General features: G+C 45.3%; 1 protein-coding gene across 1 annotated transcript in view; it reads right to left on the bottom strand.

The window, feature by feature from the left end:
• The window catches only part of mindy4b (MINDY family member 4B), a gene marked incomplete at both ends in the record, with an annotated part of 119,840 nt that overhangs the window by 27,055 nt on the left and 74,506 nt on the right, over window positions 1-18,279 (bottom strand). The window contains one exon of the mRNA XM_084309715.1: window positions 13,160-13,257. Coding sequence (XP_084165841.1) covers window positions 13,160-13,257 — 98 coding nt within the window. The remainder of the gene's footprint in view (window positions 1-13,159; window positions 13,258-18,279) is intronic.

The raw sequence follows: 18,279 nt of genomic DNA on the forward strand, positions 1-18,279 counted from the left end.
ACAGAGACAGCCCTCATTGCGGTCACAGAGGCACTTCACTTAGCAAAAGCGAAAGGCCTCTCCTCTGTCCTGATTCTCCTAGATCTATCTGCAGCCTTCGACACAGTCAACCACCAGATCCTCCTCGCGGCCCTCGCAGGAATGGGAGTGGCTGGCTCTGCGCTGACATGGTTGTCATCATACCTCAATGACCGCTCCTACCAAGTGTCATGGAGAGGGACCCTGTCGGCCACCCGCCCCCTGCGGACGGGTGTCCCCCAGGGCTCGGTTTTAGGACCCCTTCTCTTCTCCCTCTACACTAAATCACTGGGTAACATTATCACGTCTCATGGCTTCTCCTACCACTGTTATGCCGACGATACTCAACTCTTCCTCTCCTTCCCTCCCTCAGATATCCACGTCTCTGAGCGGATCTCGGCCTGTCTGTCCGACATCTCCGCCTGGATGACGACCAACCACCTCAAACTGAACCTAAGCAAAACAGAATTGCTCCACCTGCCGGCCAAATCCTCCCCCCTGACCGACCTTTCCATCACAGTCGAGAATGCAGCTGTGACCGCGTCCCCGACCGCCAAGAACCTTGGTGTTGTCCTCGACGACCAGTTGAACTTCTCTGCTCACATCGCAGCGACAACCAGAACCTGCCGATTCCTCCTGAGCAACGTCAGAAGGATACGCCCCTTCCTGACAAAAGAAGCCACCCAACTCCTCGTCCAATCAACAGTCATCTCCCGCCTCGACTACTGCAACGCACTGCTCGCTGGCCTCCCGGCCACTGCCACTAAGCCTCTTCAACTCATTCAGAACGCAGCGGCCCGCCTGATCTCAAACCTACCGAAGTCGGCCCATGTCACCCCACTTCTTAGGGACCTGCACTGGCTCCCCATTGCTGCACGAATCCGCTTCAAGGCCCTTGACCTAGCATACCGTGCGGCAAAGGGAACTGCTCCCGCCTACCTCCGGTCAATGGTCTCTAACTACACACCCTCAAGACCCCTACGCTCTGCATCTTCTGGCCGCCTCAGACCTACTCCTATCCAAGCTCCGGGAGGGTCATCAAAGAGAAGTCGCCTATTCTCAGTCCTTGCCCCACAATGGTGGAATGAACTACCCACCCCAGTTAGGACAGCCGAAACACGTCCAATCTTTCGCCGTCGACTAAAGACTCACTTCTTCAACCATTATCTGAATTAAAAAAAAAAAAAAAAAAAAAAAAAAATCTAACCCTAACTAACCATACTGTCATGCACTTGTCCTAATAAACTAACCTACACTGTAGCACTCAACACTTTGATGAACATTGTTACTCAGCTGATAGAGTTGTGCTCTTCCTGATGGCTTGTCGTACAGAACTTGTAAGTCGCTTTGGATAAAAGCGTCAGCTAAATGACTAAATGTAAATGTAAATGTAATCAGTCAACTACTAAAGGGTCTGACCAGTCAGCCAAGGGGGTAGCGAGTCTAGGCATCCGTGGTCATTACAATATCATTACAATGTCATTACAATGTCATTACATTCCCCTCCTTCGGGAAGCGTGTCTCTGCATCTCAGCTATCAGCTCCTTCACGCCTCGGGGCGCACGCTTTTCCGATGGCCTCGCGGTCCACCATCCCGCTTCTGACACCAATGTAGCGAATTCAGGGGACAGCCGAGAATAGAACCCGGGTCGCCCAGACCACAGGCGACCACAGTGGGTGACAATATTGTCACAAGGAAAGATGAAATTACCTACCTGGGTTCCATCCTAGAGGCTAATCTCTCCTGTGACAAAATGGCATCCAATGTAATAAAAAAAGTCAACCAACGAACTCGATTCTTGTACCGGATCTCCTCTCTGGTAAACAAGAATACCCTGAAGACTCTGGCAGGAGCACTCATTCAGGGGTACTACGACTATGCTTGCACCTCATGGTACCAAAGCACCTCAAAGGCGCTAAAAACAAAATTACAAACATCTCAAAACAAACTGGTCAGACTACTGCTTGACCTTACTCCTAGAACCCACCTCACCCCTGCCCACTTTGACAACCTAGGATGGCTTAGAGTAGACGACAGAGTACAGCAACTTGCAATGGGCCTGGTCTACAAGATACACTACACGACCAAGGTACCCATGTACATGTCAAAATACTTCCCAAAGGTCAGTGAATACCACGATCACAACACCAGAGGGAGCTCCACAAATCATGTTAAACCCAGATTCGGCTCAAATAAGGGACTAAACACGTTTCGCAATTATGCCACATCAATGTGGAACGCCCTACCCAAAGCTGTAAAGGAATGTGGATCACTACCCACTTTCAAAACCTCTCTCAAGGGACACCTACGGGAGACTGCAATTCAACACTGGCCCCTGTAAATATCCTAACCCAACCCCCTCCAATGTACAGTCATTTACCTAGTATGGTTTTGTCAATAGTCCAATGTACAATTTTGTTTGTTTGTACAGTGTCTCCTCCCCCCCCCCCCTCAATGTACAGTTTTACTTGTTTATACAGTGTGCCCCCCCCCCCCCCCCCCCAACCACCTCCAATGTAAATTACCCAGTATGGTTGTCAATATCCCAATGTACCCAACCCCCCGGGCCCTCACCCAACCTCCTCCAATGTACAGTTTCTACGTCAAATGTATATACTCCCTGTTCTTGACTCCTTCTGTATCACAAACAGTACTGTATTTGCAAATCTGGTATGTCATAAATGTATAGATGTAGCAGTACTGACTATCTGTATGTCATGTATGTCATATATGTCCTGATGAATTGAAAATGGGGGACCCTGATGTAAACAAGACGAAAGTCTTTCTCTGGTCTGCATCCCCTTAACAATTGTGTGTATTGAGCTGTACTGTATTGTACCCATTCTGCAATCTGTTAATAAAGTTTTCAATCAATCAATCAATCAATTCCTTTTGTTTCTGTTCCCCCGACCTGCACGGCCTCCGCGGTGCTCCACCAGGGTTTCCCCCCTCCTCCGCTAGCAGTGACTCTGGGTGTTTGTTGTGCATGATCAGGTATATGAGTGTGTGTTAGCTGGCCTGTTAGCAGCAGATTAGCCTTTGTGGTTTACAGTGTCTTTAGTATAATGAGTTGGCGCCTGCGTTGGGCGGGACACCCAGGTATAGTATTGCACATTGTCTGGGTGTTAATAGCGGGTGACAAACCCTGCCCTTTTGGCGTCGTGTTACCATGCGGTCATAGTTATAGCGTGCGATAACCTACGCCATTTTGTCACTAGAACATAGCAGTATATTTATTTATTTATTATTTAACCAGGAAGTCAGCTAGCTGGTTTACCGGCTTGCGTCACCACGGTGCTTCAACTCGTCTGATCTCCAACCTACTGAAGTCAGCCCACGTCACCCCACTTCTTAGAGAGCTGCACTGCCTTGTCATCGCCACACGAATCCGCTTCAAGGTTCTTTACCTGGCATACCGTGCAGTGAGGGGAACGGCTCCCTCCTACCTCCGGTCAATGGATCTCATTCACCAACATTGTCTTGAGAATTCTCTTACGACAACCTCCTTGGAAGGTTGTAAGAGAAAGCCGACGACAATTACCCCCGGATTCACAGACGCGTGGAGAGGTTATCTTAACTTGCCAAATGATCACAGCTGCGAACCCTGGGTGCGCGTTCATCTATTTGCATACAGACACGCCCCTCCAGTTCATTATAATGCGAGGGCCGTGTGCAAAGCATGAGCTGATAGTTCCCCGTATTCAACAGGTAGAGCTGAAGCGCTTTGCGACGGATCAAAATTAGATCAGATTCAAATAGCTATATAGTGGAATTGACTGTATTAATTTTTCATATTTAAACCGTCTTGTTGCACGCTCCTGGCCACCTGTCGCAGCGCGCGCGCGCACACACACACACGCGTTTGCGTACTGTATAGTCTACGTGCATAATGAATGAACAGTAGGCTTATATTTGTGAGGGCTGGAGGAATTCTGCATGCTGCCCAACGAGGGGGCGTGCCGTTTTTCTGCCTCACGCACCTGAGATTGATCCACAATCAGCTCGTCGGGAGGATTCTTATACGCTGACTCCCCTCCACTCCTTGTCGGGTCGTTCTTGTTACTACCATCTACTGCCGCATCTCCGGCGTGAGACGTCGTGCCACCCCTGTACATCACCACCTGTCGCCGTTTCCTGGAGTAGGACACCGTCTTCGCTCTCTAGACTTCCACAGGAGGATCCCAGTGTTCCCACTCCAGATGTTGTGCCGGCTACTTCCCTACTCCCTCTACATGGACCTCGTTCCTGGGGTGAGGCTCGCCATCACTCTCTATTACTCCACGGGAGGATGCCCGTGTTCTCACCCCATTCCCCTCGGATCCCCTGTTTGCTGCGTTGCCCGTCGGCAGCGTTCTGGTCGGGAGGAAGAAGATACCTGTTTACTTTTTGCCCGTGAGGAAGAAGATTCCTGGGTACTGTTTGCCCATGTTCCAGAGGATGGCTGTTACTTTTTTCCTGCCTGTTCGCCCGTTAAAGGCACAGTGCCGCCTTTTTTTGTGTTATTGGACTTTAGTGTTTTTTCCCCCCTTAAAGGCTCAGTGCCACTTTTTCTGTATAATAAATCATGTCCTTGTTTTGGCTAACTCTGATTACCTGTCTGTGTCGTGCAATTGGGGTCGCATTACAAACCCTAACAATATTATTCTAATTACTTGTTTTATTAGGAGATCGCAGATATTGCACTGCCCTATAGTAGTCATACTGTAGTTATACTACAGTACAGTACAGTACACATCTTAGCGTGACATCTTGGCCGCCACAGAGTCTGGCGTGAGCGGACCAGACTCCACAGAGGCGATGCGCACCGGTGTCACACAAAAGGTTGCTCGGCATGTTGGTTGACATCGACCTGCATTAAATGTAGTAAACTGGCATGAGAAATGTAGGAAATTGGTAAGCGGTGGTACGCTTGACTGAAAACTCAAACGATTGCGGACATGCCGTGCAGAGTCCAGTCCGCTCACAGTACACCTGACTCTGTGGCGGCCTTAAGATGGCATGCTAAAATATGTGTACTGTACGTACTACTATAGGGCAGCGCATACAGTATCTAATATCTCCTAATGAAACAACTAATTTGAATAATATAAGCCTACTGTTCATTCATTACACACTACATAGGCTATACAGTGTGCGTGTGTGCGCGCGCGCTGAACAGGTAGCCAGGATCGCGCAACAAGACGTCTATTCCACTATCTATATCCACGCGATTAGCTTTAGTTCTTATTTATTTATCCACTGTCATTTGCAGTGTTGGTGTAGTGTTTTTATTTATTTTCTGACATCATGATGCCTCTTGAGGCATGACTGTAAATGTAAAACTGAATTTTATATCATACAAATATTGTCATATTTATTATTATGATTATTTAATTCCAAGGATGTCTGTAGAGTTGACATGAACGCAAACACCATGATTCCTCCCAAATAAAGCCCTTAAGAACACGGCGCACACCAGTCTGTCCGACTTACGACTGCTCTTCAGCGCTCCTAAATCCTGCTCTTAGTTAAGACCGAATCCAGGAGAAGGGACTGTTGGTGAATCCCAAAATCGGCCAGAAAATGTCTTAAGTAGAGCTAGCCTAGGACAAAATTTTGTCTGATCTTTTGTCTTAAGTCCGTTGGTGAATGAGACCCAATGGTCTCTGACTGGCAGACCCCAGGTGGTGAGAGCAGGCAACTGCACCTCCTCATCCATCACCCTCAACATAGGGGCCCCCCAGGGCTGTGTTCTGAGTCCCCTCCTCTACTCCCTGTACACACACGACTGTGTGGCTCAGCGGAGTAGCAATACAATCGTCAAATTTGCTGACGACACAGTGGTGGTGGGCCTGATCTCTGCCAACGACGAGAGGGCCTACCTGGAAGAGGTCAAGGTCCTGGCGGGATGGTGCCAGGAAAACAGCCTCTCCCTGAACGTCAGCAAAACAAAGGAGATGATTGTGGACTTCAGGAGGTCGGGGGTCAAGGACTACAGCCCCCTCAGCATCGACGGGGCACCGGTTGAGAGAGTCAACAGCTTTAAGTACCTCGGAGCCTACATATCCGAGGACTTGACATGGACCACACACATTAACAGTGTTGTGAAGAAGGCACGACAACGCCTCTACTTCCTCAGGCGCCTAAGGAAGTTCCAAGTCAGCCAGAAGATCCTTAAGAACTTCTACTCATGTACAATAGAGAGCATCTTGACCGGCAACATCACCTCCTGGTTTGGGAATAGCACTGCACAAGACCAAAGCAGACTACAAAGAGTGACACGTTCAGCCGAACGCACAATTGGAGGGGGGCTCCCCACCCTCCAGAACATTTACTACAAGCGTTGCAAGGGCAAGGCTAAGAGAATCATTAAAGACTCCAGTCACCCGAACAACTGCCTCTTTGAACTGCTGCGGTCAGGCAAGCGATACAGGAGTCTCAAGGCGAGCACAGAAAGACTCAGAAGAAGCTTCTATCCCCAGGCCATCAGGCTGCTAAACGAACAATGAATGAACACTACACAACAACAACCACCAAACGCACATAGCACACACATCCACACGCACACACTCACTTTAAACAAACACACTGCAGCACCCACTCCACACACTTATAGCACACACCCACTTTAAACAAACACACTGTAGCACCCACTCCCCACACTTTATATTTATGGATGAAGGATTGCACTACAACTCGTACACCTTACTGTAAATTGTACCTAAAATTGTACCTCATCCCATTTCTGCTTTGCACTAGATAGTACTGTACATTAGTACACTGCATAGTATTGTGTATTGTATATTATATGGTAACTCAGAACATTGTACATATGTCTATACCGAACACTGTGACCTCATTTTCTTCTTCTAAATTCATGCTATATTATGTTATTATGTTATTTGATACTATCTTGTCTAGCACAGTCTCTGGAGCGTAACAGTAAGAAGCATTTTGTATGAAAGTATTCTGTACTTCTGTATGACAACTATTAAAGAACTTGAACTTGAACTTAACTACACGCCCTCAAGACCCCTATACGCTCTGCATCTTCTAACTACCCACCCTCAAGACCCCTACACTCTGCATCTTCTAACGACACACCCTCAAGACCCCTACACTCTGCATCTTCTAACTACACTGCCTCAAGACCCCTATACGCTCTGCATCTTCTAACTACACACACTCAAGACCCCTGATTGATTGATTGATTGATTGATTGATTGATTGATTGATTGAAAACTTTATTAACAGATTGCAGAATGGGTACAATACAGTACAGCTCAAAACACACAATTGTTAAGGGGATGCAGACCAGAGAAAGTCTTTCGTCTTGTTTACATCAGGGTCCCCCATTTTTTATTCATCGTAACATATATGACACACACAACATACTAGACAGTACTGCTACATCTATACATTTATGACATACCAGATGTACAAATACAGTACTGTTTGTGATACAAAAAGTGTCTAAAAAAGAGAGTATATACATTTGACGTAGAAACTGTACATTGGAGGAGGTTGGGTAGGTGGGGTGGGGGGAGGTTGGGTAGGTGGGGTGGGGGTTGGACTGTACATTGGAGGTGGGTGGGTGGGGGGGGGGGGTTGGGTAGGCAGGGTGGGGGAACTGTACAACTGTACAAGCAAAACTGTACATTGGAATATCGACAAAACCTTACTTGGTCCCAAGAAGAGGGTCTCGTGTATTATTGGGTTAGGACATTTACTGTACATTTACAGGGGCCAGTTTCGAATTGCAGTCTCCCGTAGGTGCTCTTTGAGAGTGGTTTTGAAAGTGGGTAGTGATTCACATTCCTTTACAGCTTTGGGTAGGGCGTTCCACATTGATGTGGCATAATTGCGAAACGTGTTTAGTCCCTTGTTTGAGCCGAATCTGGGTTTAACATGATTTGTGGAGCTCCCTCTGGTGTTGTGGTCGTGGTATTCACTGACCTTTGGGAAGTATTTTGACATGTACATGGGCACCCCGGTCGTATAGTGTATCTTGTAGACCAGGCGCATTGCAAGTTGCTGTACTCTGTCGTCTACTCTAAGCCATCCTAGGTAGTCAAAGTGGGCAGGGGTGAGGTGGGTTCTAGGAGTAAGGTCAAGTAGTAGTCTGACCAGTTTGTTTTGTGATGTTTGTAATCTTGTTTTTAGTGCCTTTGAGGTGCTTTGGTACCATGAGGTGCAAGCATAGTCGTAGTACCCTTGAATGAGTGCTCGTGCCAGAGTCTTCAGGGTATTCTTGTTTACCAGAGAGGAGATCCGGTACAAGAATCTAGTTCGTTGGTTGACTTTTTTGATTACATTGGATGCCATTTTGTCACAGGAAAGATTTGCCTCTAGGATGGAACCTAGGTATGTAATTTCATCTTTCCTTGTGACAATATTGTCACCCACTGTAACTGAGAAGCCGTCGGTCTTGCTGAGTTTATTATTTGATCTGAAGAGAATGGACTCTGTTTTACCCAGGTGTAATGATAGTTTGTTATCAGCGAGCCAGGCCCTCCGCTCTACATCCTCTAACTACACACCCTCAAGACCTCTACAATCTGCATCTTATAACTACACACCCTCAAGACCCCTACACTCTGCATCTTCTAACTACACACCCTCAATACCTCTACACTCTGCATCTTCTAACTACACACCCTCAAGATCCCTCCACTCTGCATCTTCTAACTACACACCCTCAAGACCCCTATGTTCTGCATCTTCTAACTACACACCCTCAAGACCCCTACGTTCTGCATCTTCTAACTACACACCCTCAAGACCCCTACGCTCTACATCTTCTAACTACACACCCTCAAGACCCCTACGCTCTGCATCTTCTAACTACACACCCTCAAGACCCCTACGCTCTGCATCTTCTAACTACACACACCCTCAAGAACCCTACGCTCTGCCTCATCTAACTACACACCCCCAAGACCCCTACGCTCTGCATCTTCTAACTACACACCCTCAAGACCCCTACGCTCTGCATCTTCTAACTACACACCCTCAAGACCTCTACACTCTGCATCTTCTAACTACACACCCTCAAGATCCCTCCACTCTGCATCTTATAACTACACACCCTCAAGACCCCTACGTTCTGCATCTTCTAACTACACACCCTCAAGACCCCTACGCTCTGCATCTTCTAACTACACACCCTCAAGACCCCTACGCTCTGCATCTTCTAACTACACACCCACAAGACCCCTACGCTCTGCATCTTCTAACTACACACACCCTCAAGAACCCTACGCTCTGCCTCATCTAACTACACACCCCCAAGACCCCTACGCTCTGCATCTTCTAACTACACACCCTCAAGACCCCTACGCTCTGCATCTTCTAACTACACACCCTCAAGACCTCTACACTCTGCATCTTCTAACTACACACCCTCAAGACCCCTACGCTCTGCATCTTATAACTACACACCCTCAAGACCCCTACAATCTGCATCTTCTAACTACACACCCTCAAGACCTCTACACTCTGCATCTTCTAACTACACACCCTCAAGATCCCTCCACTCTGCATCTTCTAACTACACACCCTCAAGACCCCTACGTTCTGCATCTTCTAACTACACACCCTCAAGACCCCTACGCTCTGCATCTTCTAACTACACACCCTCAAGACCCCTACGCTCTGCATCTTCTAACTACACACCCACAAGACCCCTACGCTCTGCATCTTCTAACTACACACACTCAAGACCCCTACGCTCTGCATCTTCTAACTACACACCCTCAAGACCCCTACAATCTGCATCTTCTAACTACACACCCTCAAGACCCCTACACTCTGCTTCTTCTAACTACACACCCTCAAGACCTCTACACTCTGCATCTTCTAACTACACACCCACAAGACCCCTACGCTCTGCATCTTCTAACTACACACCCTCAAGACCCCTACGCTCTGCATCTTCTAACTACACACCCTCAAGACCCCTACAATCTGCATCTTCTAACTACACACCCTCAAGACCCCTACACTCTGCTTCTTCTAACTACACACCCTCAAGACCTCTATGACCTCCATGGCTCGCGCTGAGCCATGGATGCACACTGAAATACTGGCCGCTATGAAAACCAGAGACAAAAAATGCTCTGAACTTCATAAAAGTCAGACAAAGCTTTCCAAAAGCTCAAACAGTGAACTCCAAGCCCACGTGGTTGAACTAAAAACTGAAAGAAACAGACTAAGAAATGACGTAAACACCATGATCAGAACCGCAAAAAGAAATTTCATCAACGACAAAACTGAGGAAAACAAAAACAAACCCCGCAAACTTTGGAAATGACTCAATAATCAACTAGGCTGCAGTAAAAAACTTAAAACCAGATTCTCAAACATAAACATAAAGACGGACAACACGCTCATCACAGACAAGCTGGATGTAGCCAATTACTTAAACATCTTCTTCACAAACATAGCCACAACACTGGTAAACAAACTACCCTCCCACTCAGGGCATTATGGGGTAGAACACATAGTAGCATACTACAAAAACCTAGGGGTCCACAAAGACGACTTCAAACTTGAAATGGTAACAACCGATGAGGTACTCAAAAAATTGAGCGCCCTCCAACCTAACAAGGCCACTGGCCATGACAACATCCCCTCCAAATTCCTCAGAGACGCAGCAGCCGCCATCACCCCAGTCATCACACACATAATAAACCTCTCTATAAAACAGGGGCACGTCCCCAAGGACTTCAAAATTGCGAGAGTGACCCCTCTGCACAAAAAGGGCAGCAAATTAGACCCAGGCAACTACCGCCCTGTTTCTATTCTTACCTCCATCTCGAAAGTCATGGAGAAAATAGTCTACGAACAGGTCGAAAAGTACCTGGCGGAAAAAAATCTAATCTACGAATTCCAATCTGGCTTCAGAACGTCCCACTCCACTGACACATGCCTCCTCTATTTGAACGACCACATCAAACAAGAGGTGGACGCGGGCAAATACTGCGGCATGGTCATGCTGGACCTACAAAAGGCCTTCGACAGTGTCAATCACTCCATTCTGATGGACAAGCTAAAAGCAATTGGTTTTGATAGCTTATCAGTGAGCTGGATGCAATCCTACCTGGAGGGGAGAGAACAGATGGTAGAGGTAAACGGTACTCTATCCCCCCCCTCACAGTGAGCTGTGGTGTTCCACAAGGAAGCATACTAGGACCGCTACTCTTCCTAATTTATGCAAATGACATGTCGTCAGCCTGTGACTGCAACTTGTTCCTGTTTGCGGACGACTCAGCCCTGCTGGTCTCTGACAAGAACAAGTTGCAGGTTGAAAAAACCCTCAGCTCGGAACTAGGCAAAATCTGCATATGGCTCGCTGATAACAAACTATCATTACACATGGGCAAAACAGAGTCCATTCTCTTCGGTTCAAATAACAAACTCAGCAAGACCGACGGCTTCTCAGTTACAGTGGGTGACAATATTGTCACAAGGAAAGACGAAATTACCTACCTGGGTTCCATCCTAGAGGCAAATCTTTCCTGTGACAAAATGGCATCCAATGTAATAAAAAAAGTCAACCAACGAACTAGATTCTTGTACCGGATTTCCTCTCTGGTAAACAAGAATACCCTGAAGACTCTGGCAGGAGCACTCATTCAAGGGTACTATGACTATGCATGCACCTCATGGTACCAAAGCACCTCAAAGGCGCTTAAAACAAAATTACAAACATCACAAAACAAACTGGTCAGACTACTACTTGACCTGAACCCCAGAACCCACCTCACCCCTGCCCACTTTGACAACCTAGGATGGCTTAGAGTAGACGACAGAGTACAGCAACTTGCAATGGGCCTGGTCTACAAGATACACTATACGACCGGGGTGCCCATGTACATGTCAAAATACTTCCCAAAGGTCAGTGAATACCACAACCACTACACCAGAGGAAGCTCAACAAATCATGTTAAACCCAGATTCGGCTCAAACAAGGGACTAAACACGTTTCGCAATTATGCCACAACAATGTGGAATGCCCTACCCAAAGCTGTAAAGGAATGTGAATCCCTGCCCACATTCAAAACCGCTCTTAAAGAGCACCTACGGGAGGCTGCAATTCGAAACTGGCCACCGTAAATGCCCAAAACCCCCACCACCTCCTAATAGACAGTCTCCTCCCCACCGCATGTATATATTCCCTCCCCGCCGTATGTATATTTCTCTCCCACCCACCCACCCCCTCCTAATGTACAGTCCCCTCCCCATCATATGTATATACTCTGTCAGGATCTAGGGGTAACAGTACTGTATATTTGAATACCGTTTATGTCACAAATGTATCAGTACTAAATACCTATATGTCCCTATGCCATAAATGTCATGTATGTTGTGTATGTCATAAATGTCTATATGAATTGAAAATGGGGGACCCTGATTGAAACAAGACAAACGTCTTTCTCAGGTCTGCATCCCCTTAACAATTGTATGTATTGAGCCGTACTGTATTGTACCCATTCTGCAATCTGTTAAATAAAGTTTTCATTCATTCATTCATTCACACTCTGCATCTTCTAACTACACACCCTCAAGATCCCTCCACTCTGCATCTTCTAACTACACACCCTCAAGACCCCTACGTTCTGCATCTTCTAACTACACACCCTCAAGACCTCTAGACTCTGCATCTTCTAACTACACACCCTCAAGACCTCTACACTCTGCATCTTCTAACTACACACCCTCAAGACCCCTACGCTCTGCATCTTCTAACTGTACTATGAATTGAAAATGGGGGACCCTGATGTAAACAAGACAAACGTCTTTCTCTGGTCTGCATCCCCTTAACAATTGTGTGTATTGAGCCGTACTGTATTGTACCCATTCTGCAATCTGTTAAATAAAGTTTTCATTCATTCATTCATTCATTCATTCATTCATTCATTCACACCCTCATGAAACCTACGCTCTTCCTCTTCTAACTACACACCCTCAAGACCCCTACGCTCTGCATCTTCTGGCCGCCTATCCAAGCTCCTGGAGGGTCATTGACGCCAATTTTCCGCCGTATTCATCTGTGAGATACTGCCACTCTAAAACTGTTCGAAATCAAAATGCGCCCCCTGTCTTTGATGTGGAGCGCTGCAGGGGTGGAGGGGAGACTGGTTTGATCAGTGGTCTGACCTCTGTAGCGTACAGCAGTCTGAGTTGGGATGTTGGGTGAACAGCAGATACTTAATGATGTGAGCCTGGACCACCATCTGGACGGCTCTGGCTCCTCCCTGAGTGGAAACAGAGACATATACCTTTTTATTTAAAAGTAACATGTAGTAGTTTCTCAGCAGGAAGGGTACAACTCTGGCAGCTAAGTAACATTGTTTTTCAAACAGTGTTGAACTTGAGTGCTACAGTCTAGAGTGCATAGTAGTAGAGACATAATTAGCATAGTAGGTACTAATATAGGCATGGTAGATTACTTGGTAGCATAATAAGTGCATAATAGTAAAAGACAGTATGAAGGTTAGTCGTATTTTGTTATTATAATATTTTTTTATTTTATTTCATATACTGGCAAGACACCCCAGGTGAATAGGCAAAAATAATATTTTAATAGATATCACTATGAAACCTTCCCAGTTTGTTATGTACATAACAACTAAGAAAAAAATTATTGCAAGTTTTCTGAGATCTTATGTTTATATATGCAAAATAGGCGTTACCTAATTAAATATACACTAATTTGCATATGACGTTAGGGTATAAATACCAACATTGGATGATGCCAGATTAAAAAAAAAAATGTCATTATGTTGACACATAACACAGTGAACTTTGTCCAGAAGGGATTGTGGCTATGTATTTTTATCATCCCATGAATCAGGAAATGCTGTCTATAGTCATGAAAAAATTTATTTTCGCCCAGGTTTTTTGGTATAAATGTACTATAAATCAGGCTATGAATGATATATCAACAAACCCCTCTGGACAAAGATGCAGGGTATATATAGGAAGAAATGTGGAAAGTATGGTGTGTGTGTGTAGGTGCTAGGGAAATGGTACATATTTACCCAAGTGTGTAAGAAAAACGCATAAAAACTCGTTTTTGGGAAAACGCCTTCAAAGTTCTGTATTGTAAAATGCCATAATTTTTTTTGAAACAGCTATTTACAAACGCAATACCTAATCAAACCATTAGTAATAGACAACCTAAACACATGTCTGATAACTGAATAACATAATAATGATGTTATTGAACTGAACAGTTCAGTGTAGAACAGTGTAGTAACAGTGTAGTACCCCCTAATAGGCAAAAAAAATCTTTGAATAGATATCACTATGAGCATTTCCCAGTTTGTTATGTACATATAAACTAAGAAAAAATATATTGCAAGTTTTCTGAATTCTATGTTTATATATGCAAATGAGGCACTTCCCCATAAAATTATGTGCACAATCAGGCAAAATTAAGTAAAATAAACAACTAAATGTGTGTTATTGACGTTTTATTGTCACTGGTTTCATAGAAGACATGTTTAGGAAGCAAAATATAACAAAATCTCAAAATCAACCAAAAGAACTATATTTGCCTATTCACCTGGGGTGTCTCGCCTTAATTAATCAAATGTGAGATTGTACACTCGATAAGCTGAATGTGGTATAAATCATCAGTACATAAATACATACATACATTCAAACATACTGTATATCCCTGCCTGCATACATACATATAAATGGTAAATGGACAGCATTTACATAGCGCTTTTATCCAAAGCGCTTTACAATTTATGCCTCACATTCACCCCTTCACTCACACATTCACACACAGAATGCAAGGTGCCAAATTAGGCGGTTAAGTGTCTTGCTCAAGGACACTTCGACATGCTGCCGGGAGGAGCTGGAATCGAACCGGGAACCATCTGATTACCAGACAACCGTTCTACCTCTAGCCATTGTCACCCATACATATACATAATAATCTGAAATGATGATGAAAACTGTGCTTATTGGGAAAACCAACAGTACATGACATAATGTACATGATAGAGATAAAAATACGGTGTATATCTATGATGGATACATTCTCCAGTACGTCCCACTGATCTTATTAGGGTTTCATAAGAGCTCATCAGGGTTGGTGTGCATGGTGGGACTGTTATGTTAACCGTCCTGGTGTTGTGTCACAGGGCAGCTAGATGACACGGTGAGTGTCACCTTCCACAGACCAGGCCGTCCGGGCTATCATGACATCATAATGACACTGTGGTTACATGTGAGCGATGCTCCCTGGCTAATTATTAACTAGACTCATAGATCATAGATAGATGCATTCTCGTATGGAGAACTGGTCTTACATAAGGTGCCATGTCTAGTGGCAGTAGAATAGTAGTAGTAGTAGTAGTAGTAGTAGTAGTAGTAGTAGTAGTAGTAGTAGTAGTAGTAGTAGTAGTAGTAGTAGTAGTAGTAGTAGTAGTAGTAGTAGTAGTAGTAATAGTAATAGTAATAGTAGTAGTACTAGTAGTAGTAATATTCCACCCACCCTCTCTGTCTCCAGGGCGTAGGACAGGTCTGTGTGAACGAAGGTTATCCTATAACCCTAGTTATATGATTGGCGTAGCTATTCTGCTTCGCCTATGGGATACACTTAGGGTGACCAAATGTCCCGATTTGTGCGGGACAGTCCCGCATTTCAGCCCTCTGTCCCACATGCCGCAAGAGAAGAACAATGTCCTGCATTTCAATAAGTGTCCCGCAATTCAATAAACAATTATTATTATTATTATTATTATTATTATTATTATTATTATTATTATTATTATTATTATTATTATTATTATTAATAATTATTGTTTTTGTCCTCTCATTAATCCCCAAAACATGCACTAATGCACGCACCACAAGTACTACATATGTAACGTTATGTAACATAGCCTATAGTCTAACCAGCACAAGCGCATGTAGTACCTGGCGCGAGCTGTTTATTTCCGGTCGCTCAAGTTGCAAGTCAACAGCTCGCGCCAGGTACTATATATCATGCAAGCTGTTATTGGCTATTGGTTGTTGGTTATTGGGGGATGACGTGACTGTATGTGAGGTCTACCCCATCCTCTCTACCCTGCGTGGGAAACTCCAGCAAAGGCTCACGGATTCCTTCTTTGGAACAGAGGCCAGTGTCCTTCTCCGCCACTTCCCAGATGCAAGAGCAGACTTCACATCGTTCTACAGGTCTGCCATAGTCTACCTCGAGAAGTGGTTCGATTTCTCCAATGAGAATGATCTGAAGGCTCTTTCTGTCATGTCTCTAAAGAGAAACGTCAGCTTCACTGACCTGTGTGCTACAGCTGAAGCCCTTATTGTTAGACATGGATGCGCTCTCGAGGAGTTTTGTTTAATCGTTCCACGTCAGAAGGAAGTGGTGGAGATGGAGGCGACTATTGGAGTCAAGTGGGGGCTGCTGTTGAAGGACATCCAGACCCCCAACCTGACCCAGCTGGCTTCATTCTTCCTGAGCATCCCGGTCACGAATGCGTTCGTAGAGAGGTTGTTCTCCCTCATGACCGGCGCGTGGACGGACCAGAGAAATAGATGCAGTGTGGAGCTCGTGAAGAGAGAAATACAAGTCAAAACTAATTTCTCTCTCACATGTGCAGCTTTTTATAAATATGCTCTTGGTCAGAAGGCTCTACTGGAAGCTGCACAGTCCAGTAATAAATATAAATTCCTCAAGCACTAACGGCACTATGGTGCTCTCCATGGTGCTGAAACTTTCAGAGGCACATTTCTATGTTCGAGACATGTTACAGCCATTTGCTTAGCCTATAGCCTATTGTTCCCCATAGGATATATTTTGTATATATAGTTATTTCCTGTTGTTCACTGCTGTTTTCATTAGTATATATATGTATTTCACTTAGAGGATAACACTCTAGGCCATAACACAGGCCTATTAATGCTCATGTTATTATATTCATCCTGTATACCCATTTACATTTAACCTGTTAATTAAAGAAAATTAATAAAAAAAAAATTAAAGTTTAAAACAATTAAATGTATATATGATAAAAAAAAAAGTATTAAAAGTATTATCATTTTAATAATTGTACAATTTTGTCAGATTATCATTGAATGATAAATGAAATGTTTGTAGTGTTCTGCACAGGTTTAGAATCAAGGAAGCCACTACCAGTGTAGACAATGTAATACATGTATGCACTTCAGTATCACATTACAAGAGAGATCACAGGGTTCATGTATCTTAACTCTATAGCCATATAACCGCTAGGAGTCGGTAGGTAATTTAACAGCTTGTTGGATTGTGGTATTCTTCTATACAGTGATTATGAGTATAATAAGCAATTAAGACACAACACTATTGTGTTTTTAATACATTAAATGCTTATATTTTGATCAAAATGAATACATTATGTAAACATGATTATTGTATACATATTCATTACTGTCCCGCAATTTCAACAAATGTCCCGCAAAATCGACACGCTGTCCTGCATATGGATTTGGTCACCCTAGATACGCTCAGCGCCTGTGCGCGTTCAATGAAAACTTCTCTCATGTACCTTCTATTTGCCCGACCACGCCTACACCTTAAAGCCAGGTGTAGTTGGTCAACTCCCCCTTCCGAGTCTGTATTTCAACGGAACACAGCCAAGGGTCCTCAGGGCTGCGATTAAAGCAGAAAAGCTATGCCAATCATATAACTAGGGTTATAGGATAACCTTCATTATATTTCATTGGCTACGCTTTTCTGTTTCGCCTATGGGACAACGGGCGAAGCAGGGCGCGTAGCCCAGACAAATGCACCCCCTGAGGTCCCCTTTACGACCATCAGAAAAACATGGGGTGGGGTCCGGCCCCCTCCCGCCTCCTAACGAGGAGCGGAGGGAAGGACGCCAATCATGCGCAGTGGGGCGCAGGTACCCCAAAACGCACAAGGTGAGTAGATCATGCGAAAAACCACCGTCTACCTCACCATGTACCCCGCCAGCCGCCCGGCAGTGGGATGCAGAACGGGTTCCAGCTCCAAGAGCCGCACCTTCCCTTTACGGAGGCGGGGGCACCCGGCCATGGCCGCGAGACAGAACCCCCCCGAAGGATCAGATGAGGACCAAAGGACCTCACCCGGATTTACGACAGCGCCCTACCCCCCCCCCCTCCCCAGGGCCACCGCTCTCCCTAACGAGCCGAGCGCCGAGAGAGGGAGAGCGCACGTGCTTGACCGATGAGCCACAGAGGGTCGACGGCAAGCCTGCCCCACCCATCCCCACACGGGAAGCTCAGGCCAGTGAGCC

This window comes from Notolepis coatsorum (assembly GCF_963971535.1).
Source record: "Notolepis coatsorum genome assembly, chromosome: 1".
Taxonomy (NCBI): domain Eukaryota; kingdom Metazoa; phylum Chordata; class Actinopteri; order Aulopiformes; family Paralepididae; genus Notolepis; species Notolepis coatsorum.